The following is a 27,445-nucleotide window of genomic DNA, read 5'->3' as shown; positions in this document are numbered from 1 at the left end:
TCAATACGTCATTTTCCTCTTAGGAGACACTCCAGCTGCCACGTAAGAGCTAAGTTTATCTCTTCATTTCTTTCTCTCCTCCTAATTTGTTGTCAGACATTTTCTGACCTGGTGCTCTGCCGCTGCTTTTATAGTGAATAAGCTGTCTGCTGGAGCCAGATGGTGATCCAAGAGCACGATTATTCCTCCGTTGGGTAACAGTGACCCATTTCTGTGTCTCTCTATTTGGGTTGGCGGGCCACTATCAGAGCTTTGTCAGATTTAAGTGTAAAATATCTTATAAAGAAGTTGTATTAACGCAGACTTTGAAGTCACTTAGCTTTGCACTAGATCGCAGAGCCACCTAAACTCTGCTTTTACCTGTTTCTAAACCATATTTCTGGAACAGTTGTGTGCCTGATATTCACATGAGACTGCAGAGTGTGAATCATATGCTCTGTGCTCCAGCTACACACCCCTGCGGATGCTGCGCCTCAGCTTCCCACAGAAGGCGTCTAAGCGAGGCAGCTCTCCGCTGACGTCCTCCCCGACAGCTGGGCTCGGCTCTGGGGACCCGGGACCGCGGCTGAAGTCCATGGGGGCCTTGGTGGAGGTGGGGGGCGGGGAGGAAACTCCGGAGGCATGGGGGAGGCTGGGAGAGTGCGGGGTGGTGGGCAGAGAGGAGAAAAAGCCAGAGGTAGGCCTGGGTGAGTTGGGAGGAGGGGAGGAGATGGAGGGGCAGTGACTGAAGGTGGGGGAGTTGGCTGCAGAAGAGGTGGGGGACACATCCAAGACTCCTGGTTTTCCACTGATGGGGCAATTGAGGGAGAGCTTGCGGCAGTGGACGGGGGAGGAGGTGCGGGAGGAGAGGATGAGGGGCGGAGGAGAGGAAAACTTGCGGATCAGCCTCGGGGATTTGTTGTTCAGAGGGTCCGTCCCCCATGAGCCCTGGTTGGTGGCGAAGAAGAGCTCCAGAGACCTGAGAGACAAAGAGAGAGGATCTGTAGATGTGTCCCTGAAAAACGCCGACTGAGCTCTCTCTCTACTAGTGCTGTAGCGACGCGTCGACGACGTCGACTTCAAAATATCGTGGACGACATATTTCCGCGTCGACGCGTCGCCACCATAGACTGTATATATGGTCGCCACCCACACGTGGGTCACCCAAAGCAACAAGCAGTTCGCAATCGCACTTCTAACACAATGGAGACTGAAACGGCTATCACCTCCTCCTCACAGGATTGCGCACGAAGCCCTCAAACGAAAACATCTCGCCCTAGGTCTTCAAAAGCATGGGAATATTTTAAAGTTAGTCCAAAACGCAAAGATATTTATATATTTATATCTCACTGAGACTGCTGCTTGACCGGAAGCAGCAGCTAGCTGTGGTGGCAACCATTAGCAGCTAGCATTTGCTCTCCGATTTTTACATAAAAATGGAATTATGGATTATAAATTCAATAATTTTTGTATACATAGACGTTAAAAACCTATGGATTAACCGATTCAGCCGCGTTTTTTCTCATTTTAATGCCATTGAACACGTATTTTGATCAGATTGATAGCTACGGTGGTGAGACGATCTCCCTAGAAGCTCTGTGAAGGTACGTGTTGTGATGACTGTATTTGCTTCCCCTGTCGCGAGTCCGGATCACTCAGTGATGACACTATGTACCTACATAATCTGTGGAGTCTCAGCTTTAATCGGATATCTTGTATGTGCAGCTACGATAAGTAATAAGGGTACTTTTATCTTGAGTTCTGTGCCAATGTTCGTTAGCATTTTTCGCTCAGGGGTCATTTAGATAGCATTTTAGTTTGCTTCTTATTAGACTTGTGTTTTGTTTTGTGTTGGTAAACATGGTTTGTATCGTTAGTTAGCTGAGATTATTTCCGTTAATCTGGTATAACACATTAATAGGTTCTTAAATATTAAGATCCCCTGAGACACAGTATCGTGAACATTTTTTTTTTTACATTACGTTTTTTATGAATTGAACAACAGAAAAATAATCGTTCGATTAGTCAACTAATCGATCAAATAATCGCCCGATTAATCGTTTTCAAAATAATCGTTTCCCCCCAGCACTACTCTCTACTGATGGGCATTACTTGGACTGGTCCAGGGCCAGCTGTGTGATCTTCAGACTGTAGTCAGGACAGAGGGACATGATGGACAGACGGTCACATGAAAGCCGCTCGATCCTGGGACAGTGACAGGAAGAGGAGGAGTATGGCAGAGAGATAGATGAAGAAAGGAGGTGAATAATGAGGAGGATGAAGAACAACATGGAGATGGAGTGAATGCACTGCAGGATGAGTCCGTTACATGAGAGGAGAGGGAAGGACAATGAGGATGGATGAATGTGTGCAAACAAATTAACACAGTGATGCTGCGGTGGAGGAAGTATTTAAAATTGTTTAACTTAATTTAAAGTACTATTAACAGTTTACAGCAAGCAAAAGTCCAGCATTAAAAATACTTCTTGAGAAAAAGCATGTACTGATTTCCTAGATTAATAAAGGTTTATCTTAAATTATCTTTATTTCAATATGGATGCTGCTTATTTTCTCAATTAATCAATTTACCATTTGGTTTGTGAAAAGATGAGCAATTCTGTCAATGTGACACCGTGAAAATGTTTCTTAATAAACCTCAATGTTATTATAAATACAGTACAATTACTAAAACGAAATGAAGGATTTATTTGCATTTGTAAATCTGGAACCATGAAACAATTAGATTTTTTTCCATGAACAAACTTTGTTGCATGGTGTACTGGTTCATTAGTTTAGTAATTTAGTACAGTACTTAAGTAAATGTTATGGTAGCCTACAGTATGTGCAGGTGTTACAGCTTGACACAGTGTTATGTACCTGACGGGAATGGAGGTGAACGGCTTCCTGTAGATGTCGGCCAGCTTGTCGATGACGACGGCCGCCGTGGTGAAGATCCTGTAGGTGTGGAGGAAGGTGTTCAGGAAGTCGATGGAGAGGAAGCGCAGGTCAGTGAGTCGCTCCAGCAGCCGCTCCACACTGGCATACCGGATCTGAGGGACCTTACAGGAGTTCAGGGTCTTACTGAAGCAGATGTCGATGTCGTCTTTATGCAGACGGGCATCGGATCTTGGCAAAAAAAAAGTAAAGGATGAGGAAATTCTTAAAATCAGCTCTACTTTAAACTCAACTCTACTTGAAAGATAACTCATACAAATGGGTTTTAATTTTTTTTTACATAAAACAGCTTTTTAGCACATTTTAAACAAAAAGGAAGGTATAATGCAATCTGCAGTGGATTCATCCACATTTGGAACCTTAGTGAGCCATATATTTGTAATGTAAACTTTTGAAGGGGCTCAAATACATAGAGATTATTGAGCTGTGTAATTGTCACTGCTGCTAATTGTAAGCCTCTTCATGTTCTATATGTTTCTTAGACCATCAGAATTCCCTTTTTTCTTACTTGATCATGTGCGGCACGGATACTTTGGAGTTCTCCTCAAAGACGCTGGTCATCAGGCCGTTACATCGGATATTATCGATACACTGAAACAAAGGTTAGTAGACACTTTGGTCCTCTTTTATCTAGCATTTGAGAGATGGCTACCAGCTTTAAAACAGTCAGACATACCTGGCTGATATCACTGGTCCAGGCGGCCTTTTCTTGGCGTGAAGGAGCCAAGAGGACGACAGAGAAGGCCTGACCGTCAGGAGGCTCCACCACGACCTTAAACTCCAGGTGGTTGAAGCCTTGACCTGCTGCATTGTCTGCATCCAAAGGTCCAAGCCTCAGTTAACAACAAATAACGTTAAAAAAAGAAACAACAAATGGTTTGGTATGAAGGATACTCACAGTCCTCATCATTGGCCTCTAGTTCTTCAATTAGGGTGCACTCTATCAGAGACAACGTGCCTCCTTGCTGTTGGGGGAGAGAAGATGTTACAAGGCAAATTCATTATTTGATTTGCATTGAAATACAATCTCACCAGGAAGTGGTTTCACTAGTTTTAGAAGAAAATTAAAGTGATTTCAAAGTAGTAAACTATAACTTCAACCATGTTTGGATAAATATATCCAGACAGATGAGGCTGACCTTCAGCAGGTGAAGCTTTCCTCCAGATGTTCGTGTACAGATGAGGAAGTGTTTGGTGAAGAGGAAACACTGGCGCTCTCCTTCCTTCCTCAGAGAGAGGGAGCCCAGGCGGACTTTACTGAGCATCCCCCGCTCGCTGCTGGACGGCAGCTGGATGAGAGAGCCTGTTCATGGAGACAGACGGGAGTGAGAGGAAGGTGGTGGAATAAAATGTTGTTTTTTTACAACAGGTGCTGTAGAAGAAGCTCACCTTGTCTGACAAAAGTCTGACTGGTGTCTAAAAGGATGTCACAGCCCTCTACAATCATCCTCTCTATGGCCAGATTCTTCCTGATGTTCTCAGTGTCGCTCACCTCATCGTGCATCATCCTGACAACACAAATCATCTTCATCATCATCACCACCAATTACCATCCATCACTATTGTTATCTGCATGATGTTCTGACACTCACTTCGACAGCTCCTCCAGTTTGGATTTGGCAAACTCCAGACTCTTTCGCTCCACATGCTCATGAGGTGTGTGAGCCAGCAGCTCATGAAGAGTGATGATGTACCGTGGAATCTGAAATACACACAACAATTGTCTTCGTCAGCTTTGTCTCAATTGACGACGATAAAAAGTGCGAGCTGCTTTTTGAACATCGTATATAAGAGGGTATTTGAATCAGTGAAAGGTAATGTAATGTGTTAATATTTAACAGAAAGTATATACAGCACGAAAAGTAAAAGAAGGCAATCATATGTTGCCTGTCATTGTTTCAGGTCTTTATATTTTATGTTTTAGGATTAATGTTACTGTTACATTAATGTGTACGTTGTCGTGATAGTTAAGAAAAAAACACCAGGTTTTCAGCTTTGCGGGGATGTATTTGCCAGCTGATTAAAAAAGTTAATTTAAATTAGAAGTAGTCATTTTCATGCCATTCAAAATCCACACATTTGAAGAGACGCTGTGTTATCCGGACAGAAAAATAGAAATCTGAAATTATCTAAAGCTGTAGTTGACTCAAAAGTACTTAAATTAAGAATACATTAATTCAAAAGTGATGTAAAAGTATAAAGATGCATGAATTACTCAAGTAAAAGAACCTCAATGTGTACTTGCGTATTGTACATGAGTAAACGTACTATGTAGTGTGCACTAGCTCACCTGGAACATGGGGTAGGTGAGGAAGGTCTCCAGCATGCGGCCCTCACAGGCAGCGTTGGACTCGTACTGTTTGAGCAGCTTGTCGAAGTCTCTGTTCTGCTTACAGTTAGCCAGAACCTGCAGGCTGTACTGGTGGTTACGCACAAACTCCTGGTAGATGTTCAGCATTGGCAGCAGGATGTCAAACAGGTCCGCTGCGCGTGAAAAACAAACAACTCAAATATTAACTTTGAGATCAAAAATCATAATAATCATAAAGTAAGCAGCTTTTAACAGGACATAATGGTTTAAACTGATTTTCTTCGTTACTTTATCCACCCCAGAAAACAGTAAAGTTTTTATCATTTCTGTTTTTTTTTCACATGTGAGATGATATCTAAATGTGATAAATATGTCAAATGTTTTTCAAATGTATTTTTGTTCATACTGCAGGGAATTTGATACAGCAAGTTTGGAAATCAGTGATGTCAAAAGGGTTTGCAGGGATGTAACCCATATGCAAATTGTAATTAAATCAGCCAAAAGTGTAGCGCAGGACTCACCAAGAACTAGAGTGGGCCAGTTGGCGATCCGAGCATTCAGACCTTGATGGAAGATCTCGTGCAAAAACATGATGGTCTCACTACAGAGGGAGAGATGCTTATTGTAACTATCAACTATTAGAGATAGTATTCACTTCAAATGAACAGTCAATTATAATAAGATACCTGTTTAGGAAGATGGTGCTGACGTTATCGTGGTTGATGGGAGGTTTCTTGGAGCTGGCCGCCATGCGGAGCGGCCGCAGGAAACAGTTGACGAGGATGGAGAGCTGGTGGACGTACTCTGTCTCTGCCTCCACCATGTTGAAGACGATCTGGTTCCTCTTCCTCATGCTCTCAGCGTGAGGGGAGGAGATGTAGTCCTGGACGATGATCTTCCACTTCCTCCGACACAGCCAGCCTCGCATGAAGCTCTGAACCTGCACAGCCACAGCACAATAAGATCGTTATTTTGTGAAGTAAACAAAGCTGGCAGAAGTATTTAGATCCTTTGCTTTAGTGGAGGACATAAAATCACACTGTTAAAATTCTCCACTACAATTAAAAGTATTGCATTCAAAACCTTACTTAAGTAAAGTATGTGTAAGCAAGATGTACATAAAGGGGCAATTGTGCAGTATTTAACTATCGTTATAATATGTTTGGATAGATATTACTTCTGCACTTGTGTGTATGTTATATTTTAATGCTTAAAATTGTAAAGGTTGTGCTATTTTGAATGCCTTTCTATACTTATAGATGGTTAAATCTATGGCAATTCATCATATTCTATACAATCATCATATGTTTGTGGTGTTGCTGTCTTGTGAGAACGACCTTTAAAGTAACATTTCTTTATGAGATCATAACAGAGCTGATTTTTTAAATAGGTTTTCAAATTGTTTATTTATTGTTTAAGTAGAAGAATTAAGGAATATTGAGTTCTTCAGAATATTGCAACAAAGATCAACACATCTGCAGATACATGGTTAACACTGGACAGGAAGGGTATACAACATTATTAACTATCTAAAGCTCAGATAATGAAGTAGAGTAAAACTCAAAATATGTCTCTCTGTTGTATTACAAGGAAATATACAAGCAAACTACCTTGAATATAAACTCAAGTACAGTAGTTGAGGAAAGGCATTGTGGAAACTGCATTCCAGCACTAGAAACCATCAATATACCTTTTTGATCTTTTTAATATCTGGGTCTTCCTCCTCTTGGTTGTTGTGGTAAGGCAGCATCCTCTCCTTGGTTTTGTTCATCATAACAATCTGGCAACAACAGTCTCCATGTGAATACACGGGCCCAGAGGTTAAAACATTCATGAAACAGCTTTAGAGGCTGAAAACAACAAATATGTTGATGCATGATCAGGAAGTAATGTTCTGGGAATCACTGGAGCCCTGCTGTGTTTACATTTAAGAGACACATGTGCTCCAAACTCAAGTGTTTTCCCATCATGCATGATGCATTGCATGCTTTGATCTGCATCCGTGTGTGTGTGTGTGTGTGTGTGTGTGTGTGTGTGTGTGTGTGTGTGTGTGTGTGCGTGTGTGTGTGTGTGTGTGTGTGTGTGTGTGTGTTTTATGTATGCATGCACACGCAGATGTGGATGCACTCATGCATACCTCAGCTTTGAGCCTCTCGATCTCCGTGTCCTGGTCCTCCAGCTGAGTGCGGAGCTGATTGGCTGCGATCTTCTCCGTCTCCATGATCTGCACCAGGTGGATGTACTTCTGCATCAGGATCTCACGCTCGATGATGATGTCAGAGTAACTACAGCAAGCAAGTGGGGAAACGAGATGTGTGTGAGATAAATAAAACAAACCAAGAGATTCATCTGACATGTTTATCACAAACTGGAATTGTATTTACATTTTCTTTTACCCAATACTCTTACTCCAATCAAATTCAGAGGGAATGATTGAACTCTTTACTACTCTAAATGTACTTAACACTTAGTTATTTAAAAGAAATATATGTATATATATATATATATAATATGCCTCAAATTGGCTCTTAACATATTATAATATTTTATAATAACAAAAAGGCCAAAGGACACATTCTGCATTATGAGTACTTTTGATTTGATGAAGTGTATTTTGCTGATTATACTAAGATATGAATAAAAACACTTACTTATTCAAGTACTGTACTTTGAATGCATGTTTGTATATGTTATATAGTATTTTTTACCTAAATACTGTACTTAAGCAAGTACAATTTGACCTAAGTGTACTTTACTTGAGTGTTTTTATAAATGTAAGAAACGTTATACTTCTACTCAAGGTGTTAGTAAAAAAAAACGGAATATTATTCTATGATAATGATATACTATGAAAGGAGCAATTCTGAGCAATGAGTACTTTTACTTCTGATAGGCTACCATAAGTTCATTAGACTTTTATGTTGAGTATTTTTAGACAAGAGTTTAATGCCTTTATTTATATTTTTTATTTACTTTTAGGTATCTGAGAACTTCTTCTCTCTGTCAACAAGTGAACACCTGACATTATGTGTGATATGTCTTCCTGAAATATGAAATAAAGCTGGTTTGCTTTATATTTTCTCCTGAATGTTCACATAGAGAAATAAACAGAGTGAAAAGAGAGGACTAGAGGTCGAGTGGCTAGATCAGGTCTGTGATGTAACCGGTGTAGCCATACAGCACCAGTGTGACCTAAATGTGAACCGCTGCGAGCAGAACACGTCCACGTTCACACACACACCACACACACTCTTAGATGTTAAACAACTATGGAATAACACGTGGTCGTTATGTCAAACGTGCATCAGCACAAAAGCCAAGCAGAGAGTAGAAAAACAGAGTTATTCAACACCTTATGTCATGAAAGATAAAGAATAACTGTGTGTTGTGTATGAAAAACACTTCATTTGTAAGGAGATGACCATGGTGGATGAAGTATTCAGATCCTTTACCTTAGTAAAAGTATTAATATCACAACATAACATACTCCATTACAGGTAAAGTACTGGTTCTGCATTAAAATGTTGCCAGTTACTGATGTCTGATTCTTTTATTATTAGTTTGTTAGTACTGGAACTTTAAGCTGTTTACTGTTGTTGCATCTTGAGGTAGAAATATAATATGTTGTACAAAATCAAGTACACTACTGAATAAAAGTACACCACTATAAAATTAAACCTTAGAGAAATTCTTTATTTAGTGTTTTACCTGGCCTGCTGCACAGACTCCACCCACTCGTTGCAGTCGGACTCTTCCTCCGTCCGCAGCTCCAGAGGTTTCTGTCCATCGTGGCCAAAAACCACCAGGAAGTAGTGCTGCAGAAGAGACACAAATACAACATAGTTACATTATTTTATTTTTATAAAAAATGTGCAGGAGAATGATTCAATTTCTCATATGTATTTCTTGTAAGATTCATATTGACATGAGGTGAGAATGAGAAAAGGTGCTGTTGATATAAAGTACACACAACACCATTAATGTTTTTAAACTTTTGGATATAATTTGACTTAATCAGGATCAACCTTTTTTTGCCAGGAAGACAAGAGCTATAATACACTCACTGGCTGCTTTATTGGGTACACATGTTCAATCGCCCATTAATGCAAATATCTAAATCAGCCAATCACATGGCAGCAACTCAATGCATTTAGACATGGTCAAGACGACCTGATGAAGTTCAAACAGAGCATCAGAATTGGTAAGAAAAGGTGATTTAAGGGCCAGACGGGCTGGTCTGTTTCAGAAACTGCTGATCTACTGGGATTATCACACACAAGCATCTCTAAGGTTTACAGAGAATGGTCCGAAAAAGGGAAAATATCCAGTGTGCGGCAGTTCTCTGGGAGAAAATGCCTTGTTGATGCCAGAGGTCAGAGGAGAATGGACTGGTTTAAGATGATAGAAAGGCAACAGTAACTCAAATAACCACTAGTTTCAACCAAGGTATGCAGAAGACCCTCTCTGAATGCACAACATAGGAAACCTTGAAGCAGATGGGCTACAGCAGCAGAAGACCACACCGGGTGCAAATTCTGTCAGCTAAGAACAGGAAACTGAGGCTACAATTCACACGGGCTCCCCAAGACTAGAAGATTGAAAAAATGTTGCCTGGTATGATGAGTCTCGATTTCTGCTGCTACATTCGGACGGTAGGGTCAGAATTCGGCGCAAACAACATGAAAGCATGATGGATCCATCCAACGGTTCAGGCTGGTGTAAAGGTGTGGGCCGGGGGATATTTTCTTGGCATACTTTGGGCCAATAGTACCAATTGAGCATGGTTTAAACCAGTGGTTCTCAACCTGTGGTACGCGTACCACTGGTGGAACGCCAGCTCCCGCTAGTGGTACGTGGAGGAATCTGACATATACAAAATATTAAAATAAAAAATAAAACATTTTTTTAATTTAAAGGTGGAGTAGGTAATTTTGGAGAAAGCAGCTCGAGTGCGCTAGAATTTGAAAACACACAACCGGAAAAAATCTGCCACTTCCTTACAGAGCCCCTCCTCCAACACACACGAACGTGCACATGACCAATGAGGGCACGAGATAAGTTTGTGCACAGATGGAAGGCTGACTGGCAGGTAGGCTATCCAGTTATTTTAGCCGGACCGGCTCAGATGATTGGTCGTGCTTTTTACAGCGCTACGGCTTCCACAGATGACATTTTTTTATGGATTTTTTGTCAAAGCACTTAAGATATTCATTGCTATCGGGATGTTAAGAGCATTCCGTGGAATATAACAAAAAGTGTATCTCGAGCCGGTTTCTCAAACTTACCTACCCCACCTTTAACCTTTACACATAACACAGACATATAAAATACAGGAAACACAACTAAGTAAACAAAAAGACGAAAAGCAGTCACTACATTGTGCACATTTGGGACATTAAGGTACACTACTTATTACTGCAAGAGCAGCTGATGGTAAGGACCTCAGACAACTTCAATTTAAAACAGGCTATAGGGACAACAACGACGCCGGGATCCGGAGTCGAGGCTGATCCTCTTGCTGTAGTCCTGTGTCTTGGATCCTCTATCCTGAGTTCTGGATTAAGTCGTGGACTTCGGGTCGTGGCTGAACCTGTCTCTGCGGTCCTGCCTTGGATCTCGTCATGCTGCTTCCCTGATGGCTTCCTCAGGATTGTAGCTGACATCCTCGTGGATTCATCTTCTTATTACAGACACATGCATTTCCTAACATTCGGTCTATATGCTGTAAAATGTATTATCTCTTCGATTTACACACGGCATCTATTGCACGTCTGTCCGTCCTGGGAGAGGGATCCCTCCTCTGTTGCTCTCCCTGAGGTTTCTCCATGTTTTCCCCTTAAACTGTGGGTTTTCTCTGGAAGTTTTTCCTTGTACGATGTGAGGGTCTAAGGATAGAGGGTGTCGTTTTTCTCATACTGATATTCTGAACAATCTGTGCTGTTGTATTTTCTGTAAAGTGTCTCTACTGTAGGCTATTTTTATTATATGTACAGCACTTTGGCTCGACCAAAAATCGTCTATAAATGTGCTATATAAATAAAACTTGATTTGATTTGACATCAGTTTGAGGCTTGATTGAATAACATTAATTACAAAATAAATCATTCTATCAAAATACTACAACGAATGAAAATAAGCTTGAGATAATTGAAAATGTGGTTTAAATTAGTTCTAATAGGCTATTGTTGTTTTTAGATTTATAAACGAAACATTTTTTTAAATGTATTTCTGGCGTTGCTAATTACGACCTTACTACCCGCGAACGATTAGCGAACGTTGCAAGCAAGCTAAAGAAAGAAGAAAGCTGAATGATGTTAAAAAACGTGGCTCAAAACGGGAGGTATTCGGAAGAGAGGTACAGAGGAGAATATTACCAGCGAAAGTGAACAAGTGAATGAGGAGGAGGACAGTCATCAATCGAGCACAAGCGCAGGCTCCGCCAGCAACACAAAAGTGATATGCACAGCCACAACGCTGTGATGGCGGAGAGAAGTGACTCAGGAAGAAGGCATTTGCGCAAAGAATGGAGAGAAGGCTGTGACCGAGGTCAAAAGCTGAAAAAGCACACACTTGTCCTTAATTGTTATCTTTTTTCTTTTCTTTTTTACTTTGCCACCACAGAAATGGCAATAGCAAACATCAGCAGACTGAAGATGAGCTATTAGCCCTTAGGCTCATCTGCTCCTGGAGGCTTCATTGTTATTGTGGAACTGAATTCCCAATAGGACATTTTCTGTTACAATGTGGGTTGTTGCAGGAGGCCTACATTCACACTTTGGTATAGGTCCAGGAAATGACATGTGTGTACAGTTGACATTTGTTGTATGAGAATACGTTTTTATTTTGTTCTTTATATTCTCCCTTGTGGTGTGTGAGTGTGAGAGAGAGAGAGAGAGCACAATACATAATGTTATTATGAATACATTTGCCACATACATTACAGTCCTGCATGAACTGTGCATAGACTGTATTTTTTTATTTTTTTTATTTTCATTGGTCATATGGTGGCACTTGGAGAGCCAACTATTTTCTCAGGTGGTACTTGGTGTAAAAAGGTTGAGAACCACTGGTTTAAACAACACAGCCGACCTGAGTGTTGTTGCTGACCATGTCCATCCCTTTATGAACACAGTGTACCACTCGCTAACAAATCCAGTGTTAAACCACCAATAAAAAGTTGGGTTCTACTTCTTTATACACACCATTTATTGTGTTTATTGTATTGTTATTGAGTTCTACATTTTACACTATTACCTCTTGGGTAAGGACTTACTCAGCAGTCTTGTTCATTATAAGTGAAAACCAGTGAGAGAGTAGGTTATTGTCTTCCAGTGTCTTTTATCCATCATCGCTTTAACTTCCAGTAAAGACACTAACTGTATTCTCCTCCATCACTCAGTGTTTCCCATTTTACATTCAACAAAACTCCATCCGTCATTTTAATTTGATCAAGAGAAGCTTAAAAATCACCAACATCAATATCAACAATGCATCAAACAGTGACTCACAGCAAACATGGGAGATTAACTTAAATAGTGCTTATAATATCATGTGTGGAGCCACAGCACTCTGATAGTAAAAATGCTTAATATACCAGAGCTAAGTGCAATGTCATCACTACAACGTTGGTGTTATTGTGATTACTGTGAGGATCGATGCTTCCTGCTGCAACATTAATGTCTATTGCATTAAAATGATACAGTAACCTGATCCTCGTAGATCAACACATCCATACCTTTGGTGCCTTGTTGTTCAAAGAATCAACAAACAATGCAGTTTTGTTTAGCAGACAGCCCTCACTTCCTGATCATGAAACCTGACAGATATTGTTTCAAGGTAGAAAGCAGAAGTCCAAATTTCAAAGCAGCGATTGGCAGCGTTACCTGGTATACTTTTGTCGAGTCTCAACAACAAGATATGCGCACATAGCAATGACTCAAAGATTAAGGAGACATTAAAGCTACATTTGTAATGACCAAGTCATTCATTAATAACATGTTATACAATTCAAAAAGTACTCATGTCATACTCATGTTTTATTATGAGAGCAAACCTTTTACCAGCTGCTTCACTTTCCTCAACGTAAAAAGAACAAATGATAAATGTGACTTGCTGCAATATTTAGGCTCAACAGGGACTTTGTTTCAATCATTAATTCATCCATTTACCAACTTGTGTTTGAATCATGGTATGCACAATTTAAAAAGTACAAATTTGGGTATGTTATTCTTCTACACATGCTGACTTTTGTTTATGCATGAGTACATAGGCTGCAGTGACAACAAATAACACGTTTTAGGCTGTAGAGTGTGGTTTTTGACGGACTTTATCTTTACCTGGGGAATGTCTAGTTTAGTAGCCACACACACACACACACACACACACACACACACACACACACACACACACCAAAAGCAGAAGTTTCTATTTTTGTAATAAATGTATGATATGCTTCAGAAGACGGGTGTTTGTTTTGGAACATCCAGCCTGAATGCACAAACAGATGTTGCTTAAGAAGACTGTGAGTGTGTGTGTGTGGTGTGTGTGTGTGGTGTGTGTGTGTGTGTGTGTGTGTGTGTGTGTGTGTGTGTGTGTGTGTGTGTGTGTGTGTGTGTGTGTGTGTGTGTGTGTGTGTGTGTGTCTACTAAACCAGACATTCCCCAGGTCTAGTTGTGAAGAGACATTGTTTTACGTTGCTTCCCCTTTCTCCTACAGAGCTGGTTGTAACACCAAATATATGTTCTCCAGAATCAGCAGAATCTGAACAGACAAGTCAACAACTGAGATATTGTGAGCATCAAAAAGAGCCACCACAAAAATTGTATAATCCTTTTTCCTAATACACTGCACACAGATGAGCATGCATAGCATGAACAGCAGATTTCAAAGTATAAATACTTGCTTTGTTAGTTATAAAAGTTAAATGGAAAAAGCATACAATAAAAAAATAAATAATTGTATGCATTTTGGTAGATTCGCCTATTGAAAAGTAAGCCATGCATTTAAGGCAGTAACTTGCTGCACATATATTTTTTGCATTGCATTTAACATCTGACAGTATACTTTACACTGAGGCTGCTGCATGGAGAAAGTAGGCTTGTATAGTAATGATGTAACGATAAGCGGGTGAGAGACACTTGCTAGCGTGTGCCTGCTACGGACCAGAGAGGCTTAAGGGCTTGTTTGTTTGTGTGTGTGCGTGCATGAATGCATGTGTGTTTGTGTGTGTGTTGGCGGGAGGGGAGGGGTTACATAACCATCAGGGCTCGTACAGCTCCTCGCATTGATAATGCAGCTTGCCCGGCCACAAGCCTGCTCTAAGCTAGAGGATAACAATGAGAGGGACGGACAGACAGACACAGGGAGCTTTAAGCTGAGCATCGCCCTGCACTCAGCCTCACTACGCCCCGTCACAAAAATCATCATCTCATCTGTCTGCCGTGCACAGACACTGATGTACGAGCTCCTGCTTGGTTTCAGCTCACAATGTTTGAGACTCACTTACAACACGACCCGCAGCCGCAGGACATTGGTTTTGTGTTTGAATTATTTCGCTTCACTTACAGAGAGAGCATAAGACAAAAACTCATGAAGAACATGCATCAAAGCCCGATATCTCTTCCCTCTGTGCCATAGAGTTCCACCGTGTCCAAGAACTATAAAAAAACACATCTCACTGGTTGACATGTTCCTGAATGACCATGAACTCACACACACTGTACTTTGAAAATAGTCCTCATCACATTTCCTTCTGTCTGCTATGATACAAGACTGCAGTGACCAGCTGTTTTAGGAAGGCACTGAGCCTTTTTAAGGCCCCGGCGACACGAGGACGAAAACGGTCGTTTGCGTTACAGTGTCATATAGACCGTTCGGCCACACGAGGACGACCGAATACGGCACTAAACGACTGCGGAAACGATAACGGGTCCCAAGGTGGATAGAACGGCATACGCAACGCTCTGGGGGGTCCAACGGCTCCGTGTGTACGCCCTATACGATCATTTTCTGATAATGATGAGGCAATAGCCCCGCCTCTCCCCACCTCTGCTGCTCACCCCCGCGTCAAAGTAAACTGCACACTGAATTCAGATTATTTATCTTTCTCTCGATATGGACATAAACGCGAGTGAAGTCTAATCTGACAGGACGGAGACACCTCTCAAACTACCTAAACTAGTTATAAATATGTTTATTTTTACTGTCGGCCGGGTCACTCATTACTGGATCAGCTGCTGCATGAGACAGACACTGACGCTGTCAGAAGAGAGGGAGGGAAAAGAGAGGCTCCGTGTATTTTATTATTATATTATATAGATTCGTTATTCATTTGTTTTAAAGCTCAATAAATAACAAAGAAGACCTTTGACCGGCACTTTTATAATTTTGTCGGAAGATTTAAACTTTAATACACGTTGACTGGCGAAAAACTCTGCCCGGTTCCCTCGGCCCCCACCGCGGAGAATAAACAGAAGGGCAACCATGACAACCATGCTTCGTCGCTGCTTTTGTGGAGGAAGTTACAGCGCCACGTACAGGCTCCTGCATATGTACTGCAGCTTCTCCAGCGGTTGGAGCTAAACGGAGCGGTCTCGTGTGGACAGACACTATCCGGATGACTATTGCGTGTGGACGGAAGCTTTTTTGCAATTGCGTTTGAGTTAATCCTATGCGTTTAGCCGTTTTCGTCCTCGTGTGGCCGGGGCCTAAGTGTTCTTGTTTGAAGTTTATTAAGATGTATGTCTTAAGTATGTACCAGTGGGTTTGGATCTGAAAAGCCACAACATTGAAAGTATTGAGAGACTTTCCAACTCACTGTAGAAACATGGTATCCTAAATGGCACCTGGGTCGGTATAGATGAGACCAGACTTAACTCTTTAATTTATGCTTTTTTAGTTAATTTCAATGTTCAATTTTTTTTTATGAAAGAATTATGGAATTGATTTCCTCTCATTTTCTTTTTATTCAAGAAGCAAGTGTGTTTAAGTAGTACAGTGAAAACTAGTATCAAGACTAGAGGCCACTTTGTAGACTAACAGGTATCTAAATAAAGAATCAAAAGTACTTTAAATAAGTGTTGCATCATCAAATGTATTCCTATCGACAAGAGAGTCAGTTCATTTTTTCTCAGCTTATATTCATTAAGAATGTAAATGTATTAATTGTCTCAATCTTTATAAAACTTGAACACACACACACACACACACACACACACACACACACACACACACACACACACACACACACACACCATGTATACATCACTTCAGGGGACATTACATTGACTTACATGCATTTCCTGGAGACTTATCCTAACCTTAACCATAACCACCACATGCCTAACCCCTAACCCTTACCCTTACCCTAAACCTAACCAAGTCTTCACCCTAAATTAATGATCCCCCTCATGGGGACCTCCAATTTGTCCCCATAAGGGAGGCGAGTCCCCACACGTGACTGTGTAAACAGATTTAGGTCCCCACAAGTATAGTAATGCTAGGCCACACACACACACACACACACACACACACACACACACACACACGATTTGGCCCGTTTTTTGGAGGGATGAACACAAGTATTGCTCCCAGATAGACAGACATATCCACTCTGAGTACAGTTAAAGGTGGGCTACAAATAGCACAGGGACCAGCAGGGTATAGTGGAGTCTGTGTGCAGTGGTGTTGGCTCTGTATTCAGACAGTGACTGCAGGCAAAAGGACCAGAAAGGAGGCTATTCTTAGTCGAGCACAGCAGCCTCCCAGAGCCACGCCACACGTTAGCTACAAACTCAGACAGGACTGCATGTTCAGACAGAATCCTGCTTTAGTATTCATTTAAATGCAACTTCTAACAATAAAATAATTGTTTTTATTTGAAAACACTCAACTGTTCTCATATATCAGAATCAAGTTTATTGCCAGGTACGTTTACACATACTGTACAAGGAATTTGCTTTGGTGTATGATGGAGCAAACAAAAACAACATGAGGAAATAAGGTGTAAGAGAAGGTCAAAAATATAACGATTATACAAAATAAATATTTTTTAAACACTATTAAGCATTAAGAAAATGCAAGTATTAACACCAAATGTAAATATACAAAATAAACAAAAAAACTAAGTACATTACAATGAATAAATGAGCAAATGCAGTATATTGTATCTTAAAATGGAGGGCTGTTCAGATTATATATTTCTATAACTGTAAGAGTAAAGCTGTCAAACCCAAAGAATTGCAAACAATATTTTAAAAGTCTAACTTAGCACACACTTATAATTGTATCCCCTCATGTTGTCCATCACAGATCGCCTCTATCGTTTATATTACTGCATAATTCTCCTCTTACTAAAATGTGTCCAGCGCTGTGTTTATTCAACTTGCTGTATAGTGCAAAAGTACATTAGCCACTCCAACTATCAACCCTTGTTGCCATGGAAACACATCAGTCAGATAGCCTATCAGCAGCATTAGCATAAAGCTAAAACAGTGGGCAGGAGGAAGAACATTTTTTACAAAATATTTCAAATGTGGTCAGACCTTACAAAATAAAATAAAAACAATTCAGTTTATTTAAAGGGGCCCTATTATGCTCAGTTTCAGGTTCATATTTGTATTTTGTGCCCCAACTCTGACATGCTTTAATGTTCAAAAAGGTTTCTCATACTGCCTGTGCTGCAGCAACTCTTTTCACCCTCTGTCTGAAACCAGAGCCCAGTCTACGATTGGTTAGCTGGCCGGCTCTGTTTGATTGGTCAACCACTTAGAGATGTCCCACCCCTTAGCCTTTCATGTACCATTTTTTGCTTGCCAATAGTAGCGCAAGTGTTACGTAGTGATGTCATTGTGTTACTCAAGTTTACAAAGGAGTCCAATAGAGGCGTTTCAGACAGGGGGCGGGGTGTGTGGGAGAGAAACTCCCTCTGGAGGGAACACAGGGATGTTAGCCTTTGCAGACCATTTCAATCAATCAATCAATAGAATACGGCTGTAATAGGCCTAAGGCCTTTTAGTCGCTCATAAATAAATGAGTAGATCACTGATTCTTTATTTACTATGGATGCTGGCAACAGTCACATAGTCCAAAGTGAAGGTGATGTTTGACCAGTAGTGGTCGAGGCGGGATTTGAGACAGTTAACCGTCTTGGATGATGAACGCTTTCTGGCAGATCATTCCACAAGTCAACCACACGCAGGCTGAAAAAGTTGCGGCGGATAGCCAGTCTTGAGTACTGTTTCTTCAACTTGAGGCAGTGTCCACGAGTCCTGGTGTTATAATCCCGTTGTAGTGGGCATGATGTTTTGTAGATGTTGTGGAGATATTTGAAAACTTCGATCATATCTCCCCTCGCCCTTCTATAATACATACTCGGGATTTTAAGACTTTGCAGTCGTTCTTGATATGGTAGGTCCTTTAGTTCTGGAACCAGCTTCGTTGCCCTTCTCTGTATTTTCTCGATGAGCTCAGCATCCTTTTTGTACATGGGGGACCAAGCGACATTCCCATACTCGAGGAGTGGCCGTACAAGAGAGATGTATAAACGACGTACTACGTCAGAGTCCAAATAAGTGTATGATCTGCGGATCATTGCTAGGATACCATTCGCTTTGTTACTTGCCCGACGGATATGGTCACTAAATGTCAGGGTATTGTCAACATTCACACCAAGGTCCTTTTCATTCTGAGTCTCGGATAGGTTTAGTGTTTGAATTATCACCCATATTATACTCATATTTTTGATTCAGAAAACCTAAGTGCATTACTTTGCACTTTGCTGCATTGAATTTGAGCTGCCAACACTCGGACCATCTTTGTATTTCTCTGAGAACTGTCTGGAGTTTTTCTGCATCCTCTTTACACTTAATTTCCTTGAAGACTTTAGTATCATCTGCAAACATCTGGACCCTGGAGCTCACATTATCGGGTAGGTCGTTGATATAGAGGACAAACAGTGCAGGACCCAGGACACTACCTTGTGGAATTCCACTGAGAACTGGGCACCATCCAGATGGTTTCCCGTTAACAAAGACTCTCTGTCGCCTGTTTTTGAGAAAGTCTGAGATCCAGGTGAGTATGTCTCCACGGATACCATACCCATAGAGCTTATTCAGTAATCTTTTGTGAGGTACAGTATCAAATGCTTTCTGGAAATCCAAATAAATGGCATCGAGACTTCCTCTTTCGTCAAGGGTACGAGACCATATGTCAAGGCAGGCCAGGAGTTGGGTTGAACAGGATCTTCCCTGGACGAAGCCGTGTTGGCGGTCTGATAATAGGTTGTTTGAGTCAAGATGTTCTATGACGGCATCACGCACCAAGGATTCAAGGAGTTTGCATACTACTGCTGTAAGGCTGACAGGCCTATAGTTTCCAGGATTGCTTCGGTCACCTTTTTTGAATATAGCAGTTACATGACCATCCTTCCATGGCTGTGGTACCACACCTTCATCAAGCAATTTTTTAAATATAGTAAGTGTAAGAGAATATTTTAATCTGATCTTGATTATAGAGTTTCTTATTGTTTCTTAGAATCTGTGATACTGCAAACATCTGTTTGTAGTATCAGTCAAAAACTCCTCTGTAGGTTGAGGTCACAGGTCAAACGCTTCTCCTATATCCTGTGGGGGAAGGGTCCAGGCCTGCCTGCATTTCCTTGAGACAAGCAGATTATTGTCTCACATCTGCTATTGATTAGGTAAACGCGGGCTTCTGAGAGCCCGCCTCTCCTCATGTTGCTCCATGCTGTGGTTCCTTTGGGTTCAGAGATGATTTGGTGGTTGCACAGGACAGTGTGAAACTAAGTGACCTCCCGGCTGTATTAATGTACTGTGTTCAATAAACTCTCTTTGGCTAACGACGTTCCAGACTCCTTTATTCCACCTCAACATTGCAACAACAGAAGTTTTAACTTCACAGTAAGTAAGGGTTTATCTAGTTCGTCACACAGTTCTTTGAGAATCCTGGGATAGATGCCATCCGGTCCTGATGCTTTTGAGGCATCTAAGTTCGATAGTTTGTTATGGATGTCCTTAGATGTGAAGTCCAATTTATTTAGTGTAGTATTAAATGGTCTGTCCTGGAAGTCTGGTATTGATGAGGTATCCTCCTTTGTGAACACACTAGCAAAGAAGGAATTTAGTGTATTGGCTTTGTCCTTGTCATTTTGAGCCAGGCTGCCATTGGCCTTTTTCAGATCTCCGACTGTGGCATTGACTTTTAGCTTGCTTCTGGCATATTTATAAAAAGCTTTCGGATTCTCTTTGGCTTCCTTTGCAATTTACATGTACAAAGACCTATAACACACTACAGGAAAGGGAAACCTCCCAAAAGCATAATAGGGCCCCTTTAACTTTAGATAAAAAGACGTCCCAACTTGCCTAACCCAGAACAGACTGAAAAAAACGGAGATGTTTTATGTTTTTAAGCTTTTTATTGTCTTTCAGCGCATTGTTTTGGTATTTGCAAAATGCTAATTCATTGTTTTAGTTTGGGTTAAAAGGCAATATGAAATGATCTGATATAGATCGCAGGCCCTGAAATTGTGATATGCTTTGTATTTAAATCAGCAAATGTCGTATTATTTCTAAATAATCGATATTTTGTATTGAGAAGTATCTTCTAATTTTGATCCATAGTGGCATCGTGTGATTGTTTCATCTTATTCATTGAAGCAAATGGTTGAAGACGCACATATATCATATTTATACAGGAAGTAAACAGATTAATGCTTGAATTGATCATAATTCAGGGTCTTACATAGATCACTGCCTTATTGTCTGTATATGTTCTGACATGATGTAAGAAAATGCTCAGAAACAACCATAGGTTTCACTGAGTTGCTTGAATTTTGAGCCTGGATTATAATGTTTGCAGTGAATTAAGCACCAACTCGCAGCAGAGAGTTATATTGTCACTAATCCAATTAAGAGGGATGTCGCATCAGGTTCAGTGAGTAAACACTACTGTAGCTTTCCAGAACAACATTGAAACTGATGTAAACAACTCCATGTGGATTAATACTTTTTTATGGTATTTGTGGGTTTAAGTCGTTTATTTGGTCTCGTATATCCACAAGCACTAATAAGAAACCAATAATGCAGCGGCAGAGATGAAACATTTCACAGACAAGAAAAATATACTGCCTTTATACTGTATAACATCACAGTGAAAACAAAGAATGGCAGCTCTCCCTTTCACCGGCTTTACAAATAAGATTTGCCACAAAAAGATGGTACCTTGCGTATAACACAACTGAAGTCTTGTACAATCATCTACCCAGAAGAACTCATAACAAAAATGTGCCTTTACGCTTCATATAATGAACAATAAAAGAAGTACGTTTATCTTAACAAAACGATGAAAGCTAATAATAGCCATAATAATTTAAAATGACATCCTCCTTGCTGTGGTGGAATGTGAGTAAGTACATATACTGAGGTACGTGTCCTTTAATTATACATCCAATTTATACTTCAGCTCCACTACTATATTGGAGGATACTATTGTACTTTTAACTGAACTATATTTATTGAAATTTTAGTCGCTTTGATTTTAGATACAACACATTACCACATATAATTTTCCACTGAGTGGTAATGATAATTGTATTTTAGTTAAGCAATATACAATAATATGAATATATCATGAAATATTTTACTTTGAATATCAATCAGCAACTATTCAAATAGACAACTTATTTTGCATAGTTTAATCTAATTCTTTGAATTTGTAAACCTCATAATATACTTCGATTTACGTTTTTGAATTTGCAAAGCCGAATCGGAAGATTTAACTTCACAAAGATGAGCATAAATAAAAATATTGAAGTGTTCTAAATGTAACCATTGTGAAGTTTTTAACTCACTGTTAGGTGGAGCGTTTCCTATTATATTTGTATTTGTATGGCTTTTATTTGCTAAAATAAATAATTCCTCATTAAAGTCACTCACTCTCAGTAGTTCAAATCTAGGACGAGAGGAACACTGAAGACATCACAGACCTGATCACAGGCATGTTAATGAACAGCATTATTATGACCAGCCACAGAAACAGGACACTGAATATTTCATATCTGTGCAGAGACTGGACATCAAATGAGCCGAGTTACAAATTTCACAAGAGTACTTTGATGCTCTCTGATGTTTTATCCGACTTTAATGTCGCTGCATTAGAAACCGGCTTTAGATTGAGCTCACACTGGCCTCCATCAGCCGGAGATCAAACAATGAGTGTGTCTGTGTCGTGAATCTAGAGAGGCTGCTGTTAGTCTGGATGTTAGATGAGTTTCTTCTGACACAGAACTGCATCTCTATGCATAAAAACTATGGTAAAATGTCAATTAAAAGTTAATTAAAGTATTCATGTTCTTACAGCTGTAGCTCCTACAGTTAGTTGATCCAAAAATGAATCTGCAACTACTTTGATAATGGATGTATCGTAAAAATGCCAAACATTTGATTGTTCCTCAGTGGCTTTTGCTGCATTATGCCTTATAGATATTTTATTTTCCTTTTGCTTGGACAAAACAAGACATTTGATGAAGTCATCTGGAGTTTAGGAATAATTGTGATGTGAATTTTCAGATTTCTGATTGTTAAGGAATAAACAATGCATTAAGAAAGAATCAGAACCAACTCCGGTTTACACATACAAGGAATTTGATTAATTAGGATGAAAACTAAGAGCAGATGTTATATACATATAATAAAATGTATTTAAAAAATCATTAAAACATGTTAACAGGAAATGGAAATATACAAAAATGGAAATACAATAACAATGTCAAAGTACTGTGAAAAATGTTTGCATTAGATTTAGTGTGGAAGGGCTGTGCTGTTTCATAAGTGGTAGTATTGTGCATGAACTACTATCACTTTTCATGTGTACAAACTTGTATCAATCCTTCTCTTTTTGGTTATAGCTCATGAAAACTTCTTTCCTAAACTGTAAGTCCGTCTTTGAATTATCTTAAAACAAGGATTTGCAACTCCAAATGCAAATCAAATTGTTGTCTGAAGTCTACATTCATATCATGTGTTTCTAGTGACTGTGTTCTTTATTTTCAGTAGTACATTCTCTAAGTGAGTTTAATTATTTTGAAAATCGTTTAGGCAGTCTTATTGCATTAACAGAGGAATTGTTTCTTTAAGATACCAATACAAATGACTTTATATGAGGAGATTTTGTACATGGCCTAACAAAAAAGGAACCCTGAAATCTACCTGAAGAAACAGGAAGAACTTCTACTCGTAATGGTTCATGATCTCTATGTTGCATTATGAAACATGACATCACACACAATCTGCTCTGTACAAGTGTTTAAAATGATACTGACAGATTTCACTCTTCTTCGTCTGCCTCCTGCTAACGATACCTATCTGGTAACAGGTTTTACATGTGAGCTGCAAACGTCCAACAACGCAAAACACTCTACTCTGGGAACATGTTCTTTTAAAAAGGCCTGTAATGAAACAAATGAACAATGACAATGTGCAAAAAAAACAACCAGAGGCAAACTGGGTATTTGGAGTAAAAACTGCCCTCCTTGTTCTTTCCCGGCCAAGGACAATTACTGAAAACTCCTTTATCTCCAGAGATGCAGTTATGAGTGTTTCTCTGCAGGAGAAGGACCAGGTGTTGCTGCAGGGAAACTACAATGGACACATACTGGCTCTGCTGAGAATACAGTGATTGCTCTCAAGTGGGGATGAAAAGATGCACAGACGATCAACCCAGACTGAATTTCTATGGGGATTTTTAGGTGTTGAAAAAGGTTTCCCCAAAGTGTGCCTTTTCGTTTTGTACGAACATATTTGGGTGGGGGGGAGAATTTAACTTCTTATGTTTCTTTCTAAAGAAGCAGGACTCTCCCAACTGTTATTAGTTCCTTTGAACACTCCCTTTGACTAAACAACATGTTGGAGCTCTGCAAGTAAAGTGTTTTCCAGGGTATAATGCAAATGTGGGAAAAATGTCTGTTGTATGAAGCCTTTTGTGTCTGATTGTCTTTGCCAAGTTTCATGTCGATTTATCCAATAGTTGGTAAGGACCACCAAAGTCATCTCAATTCGTTTTCTGGGGAATATGAGTGTCTTTACAAAATGATGTGCCAATCTATCCAATAGTTATGAGATTTTCACTCTATATTGCAATGATGAGAAGCATCCCTGTTGGACAGTGTTTACCAATTTAAAGTAAACATTTAATTTCAGCAGAGACATTGATTTTGGGCATGAGGGAAATTAGCAGTATGTCAATGTTACAGAGAAATATTGTCAGAGGTGCTAACTTCTCTGTAACAGCAGCTTTGCTTTCTGATGTGATGCAGACTACATTTTAGCACACATCCAAATCACCTAGTTGAGCCTTTGTACCTTAGTCTCCACATATCATATAAAGCCCCCAACACATTTGAAATATGTATAAAAGGGAATTTAAAAAAGGGATGCACTCTTTGCTAAAGACAGTGATAAATCCCCAACAGTAATCCATGTACTGACATATTGGACTCATTACCTCATGTTGGATTGTGATGAGGAAAACAAAGCTCCGATACAGAGACAGGAATATCTTTCTTTATAGACAAAAACCTTTATAACCCGTAGTGCACACAAAAAGATGTAATCTCTTTTATATAAACAGGTCTCACAGGGGGAAGCCTGAAATGAAATAAAACTATGAGGTATGAATACAATTAAAGAAACTCCCTTGTCAGACTCTTCAATAACAATAAAAAAGGACATTTTTAAAACAATATTCATTACATAACTGCAATATGTTTTGTAGTGATTGGCTGAGTCTTATTTGTCATTAATAAGGTAGGAACGTATTTGTGTTCTCATCACGATCTCTCACAGTTTAAAATGTCAATAAAATGACATACATAGACTTGAGAACAGACTTATTAGGGCAGTTTCAATGACAAATGTATCACCCCAAAAATGGGAACAAAGTGTAGGCGGACAATGTCCAAAAAGTATATATAGTATGGTTTTATTCTGCCTCTAAATAATGTGAAGTCATGACTGAGTCGGGGTGTCATAAGCAGCATTTCTCCAAAGAGGCATGACAGATAACCTGCATTTTGATGAGAAAATTAGATTCAACCCATATAATCTAAGTGCTATTATAGTTTTCAAAATAAACCCTCGTCTATATCACACCTGCTGCTGAGGAGATGAACCACATCAGCAGCACAATATGGGTCATTTAAAATTAGCTCTCAGAGAACAGATATTTTCATAGGGGCTAACTGTGTTGACAACTCAAGTGTATCAATAGTATCAGGCCCTGTATGTGTACAGACAATCTTTATATAGGACGTGTTACTTTGCACACGATACAGAGTACAGGATCTCACAGCAATACAAGAGACTGGTGTGATGTGTTCAGGAACGTATTATGTAAATGACTACATGAAGTTGTACATAAGAGAAGTCTGTATAAACTCAATAGAGGAGGATCAAGTGAACCTTGGAGCTCAAATGTTTTTTCAAATAATCAGTGGACCGAAACTGAAACAGCACCGGTTTAGATAGAAGTAATTTGTAGGAAAAATCCACTCAGATGTGAATATTTTCTTTAACTTAATAGTTTAGGGTTTTAGACTTTAAGCCAAACATAACATGAAACTAAAACACAGAGTTTTTAATCAGGTAGACACTAGCTGAGAACATATCTTATTGAAGTCTGTAGACCGTAACACTTTTTGGTATTGTAAATAATTCATATTTGTAGTGATTACAAATGTAAAACTCTAGGCTTTTAAAGACAAAGGCGTATAAACAAACTGTATGATACTTTAATTTCTTACATTATTATTCTATTTGTACCTATGTATTATAGTGAAACTAACCTTTAACTGTTCTCTAATAATATTTTTGAATAATTGTCACAGAAGATATATACATGTTATAGTCCTTTTCTTGTATGTTGGGTTCCTGGCTGCTTTGCACTTAAATGAATTTGTCAGAATCACAGAAGTGCTGAAAATGTGCATTCTGAATGTAGAGGAAATACTGAAGTGGAAACAAACACAGATCAATGCATACAAAGTTGGCCGAAAGGAAGCAAAATGAGGCTCAAGAGGAAACATTTATCTAAAAATAAAAAGAAATAACTTAATTACCTAAATCACAAAGAAATACAACAGCACCCTTATTTAACTTTTAACTGCGTGCTCCATCTCGACTGCCCCCTGTTTCCCGCTCTCTTTAGTGGGGCTCACCTGCTGTTTCTCCACCGGCTCCTTGCTGATGGCGGAGACTTTGGGTGCAGGTCCCCGCTCGCACGTGCATCCCTCCAGCAGGTATATGCCCGAGGGTCTCGAGCTCTGGTCGTTCTCGAAGTAGAAGAGCACGTTCTGGTAGAGGGCGAAGTACTTCTCGGTCCAGCGGCTGTTCTCCGTGGTCTTCTTGCTCAAGAAGCCGCGCTTTGAGCCCTCTTTACGGGCAACCACAGACAGAAACAGAGCGTGGCCCTCGTTGTACCGCACGCCCTTCTGCATTTTATGTCCACCCGGATTTTGGTTTTTATTTTAGGTGCCAACTTTCAAACAGTAACCCGAGGCATCACATCACATCCCCACTAGGCGCTCACTGCCGTGGGTAGAACGCGCTTCAAAACTCCGTTAGCAGGGAAAGGTAATCCAGGTTTACCATGGTACAGAAAAGTTAGTCCGCGGTGCAGCTCACATCACACTCAGTAGCTCACTGCCAGATTACAGCTCGAATGTCGGCTTTCCCAGAAAAAGCAGAGCCTGCAGGAAACACTTCAGCATGCTACAAAGTTTGCAGGAGTTACCGGGTGCTGCGAAAATGTATCAAAACGAGAAAGCTTATCGTCCCGGCAGCGACGCAAAACAGAAATAGATTGAGGGAACAGACGGTGAAAACAGAATCACGATGGAGATCAGCGGTAATCGGCTTTGACACCAATTTAAAGAGACAGGTCGCTGCAGCCTGCCGCCGCGCGCTGCGCCTCACAGGAGCGCACAAGCCCAGCAACGCCTCGAGGTGCAGGTGCGCAGGGGCGCGTGAAGGGGCCAAAAGTATACACTGTAGTACAGTGAGGCGTTTTGGCTGACATCCATGTTGGATTAAAGGAGCGATACACATATTTTCTTTAGCTTTTTGTTTGTTCAATTGTTTTTTGTCTGTTGCATTCATCACTCTCGTCCAAACTGGACAGAAACTAATC

General features: G+C 40.1%; 1 protein-coding gene across 5 annotated transcripts in view; it reads right to left on the bottom strand.

Annotated features, from left to right (window-relative positions):
* rasgrf2a (Ras protein-specific guanine nucleotide-releasing factor 2a) overlaps window positions 1-27,174 on the bottom strand; it is a 35,782-nt gene extending 8,608 nt beyond the window's left edge. For 2 of the 5 annotated variants that reach the window (XM_034224103.1, XM_034224106.1), the window contains exons 1-16: window positions 26,475-26,753; window positions 8,954-9,060; window positions 7,383-7,530; window positions 6,936-7,025; window positions 5,932-6,185; window positions 5,767-5,846; window positions 5,225-5,418; window positions 4,527-4,636; window positions 4,324-4,442; window positions 4,074-4,237; window positions 3,833-3,899; window positions 3,611-3,747; window positions 3,443-3,525; window positions 2,857-3,105; window positions 2,092-2,184; window positions 456-958 (exon numbers count right to left, since the gene is read on the bottom strand). In XM_034224103.1, the coding sequence (XP_034079994.1) occupies window positions 456-958; window positions 2,092-2,184; window positions 2,857-3,105; window positions 3,443-3,525; window positions 3,611-3,747; window positions 3,833-3,899; window positions 4,074-4,237; window positions 4,324-4,442; window positions 4,527-4,636; window positions 5,225-5,418; window positions 5,767-5,846; window positions 5,932-6,185; window positions 6,936-7,025; window positions 7,383-7,530; window positions 8,954-9,060; window positions 26,475-26,753 (2,677 nt within the window). Of the gene's footprint in view, window positions 1-455; window positions 959-2,091; window positions 2,185-2,856; window positions 3,106-3,442; window positions 3,526-3,610; window positions 3,748-3,832; window positions 3,900-4,073; window positions 4,238-4,323; window positions 4,443-4,526; window positions 4,637-5,224; window positions 5,419-5,766; window positions 5,847-5,931; window positions 6,186-6,935; window positions 7,026-7,382; window positions 7,531-8,953; window positions 9,061-26,474 lie in introns of all 5 variants that reach the window. The other 3 variants (XM_034224104.1, XM_034224105.1, XM_034224102.1) reach the window with 2 other exon arrangements.
* Between the last annotated feature and the right edge of the window lie 271 nt (window positions 27,175-27,445).

Source organism: Gymnodraco acuticeps, unplaced genomic scaffold (assembly GCF_902827175.1).
Source record: "Gymnodraco acuticeps unplaced genomic scaffold, fGymAcu1.1, whole genome shotgun sequence".
Lineage (NCBI taxonomy): Eukaryota > Metazoa > Chordata > Actinopteri > Perciformes > Bathydraconidae > Gymnodraco > Gymnodraco acuticeps.
Note: the sequence above shows the minus strand (reverse complement) of the source record. Positions and strands in the feature narration are given on the sequence as shown.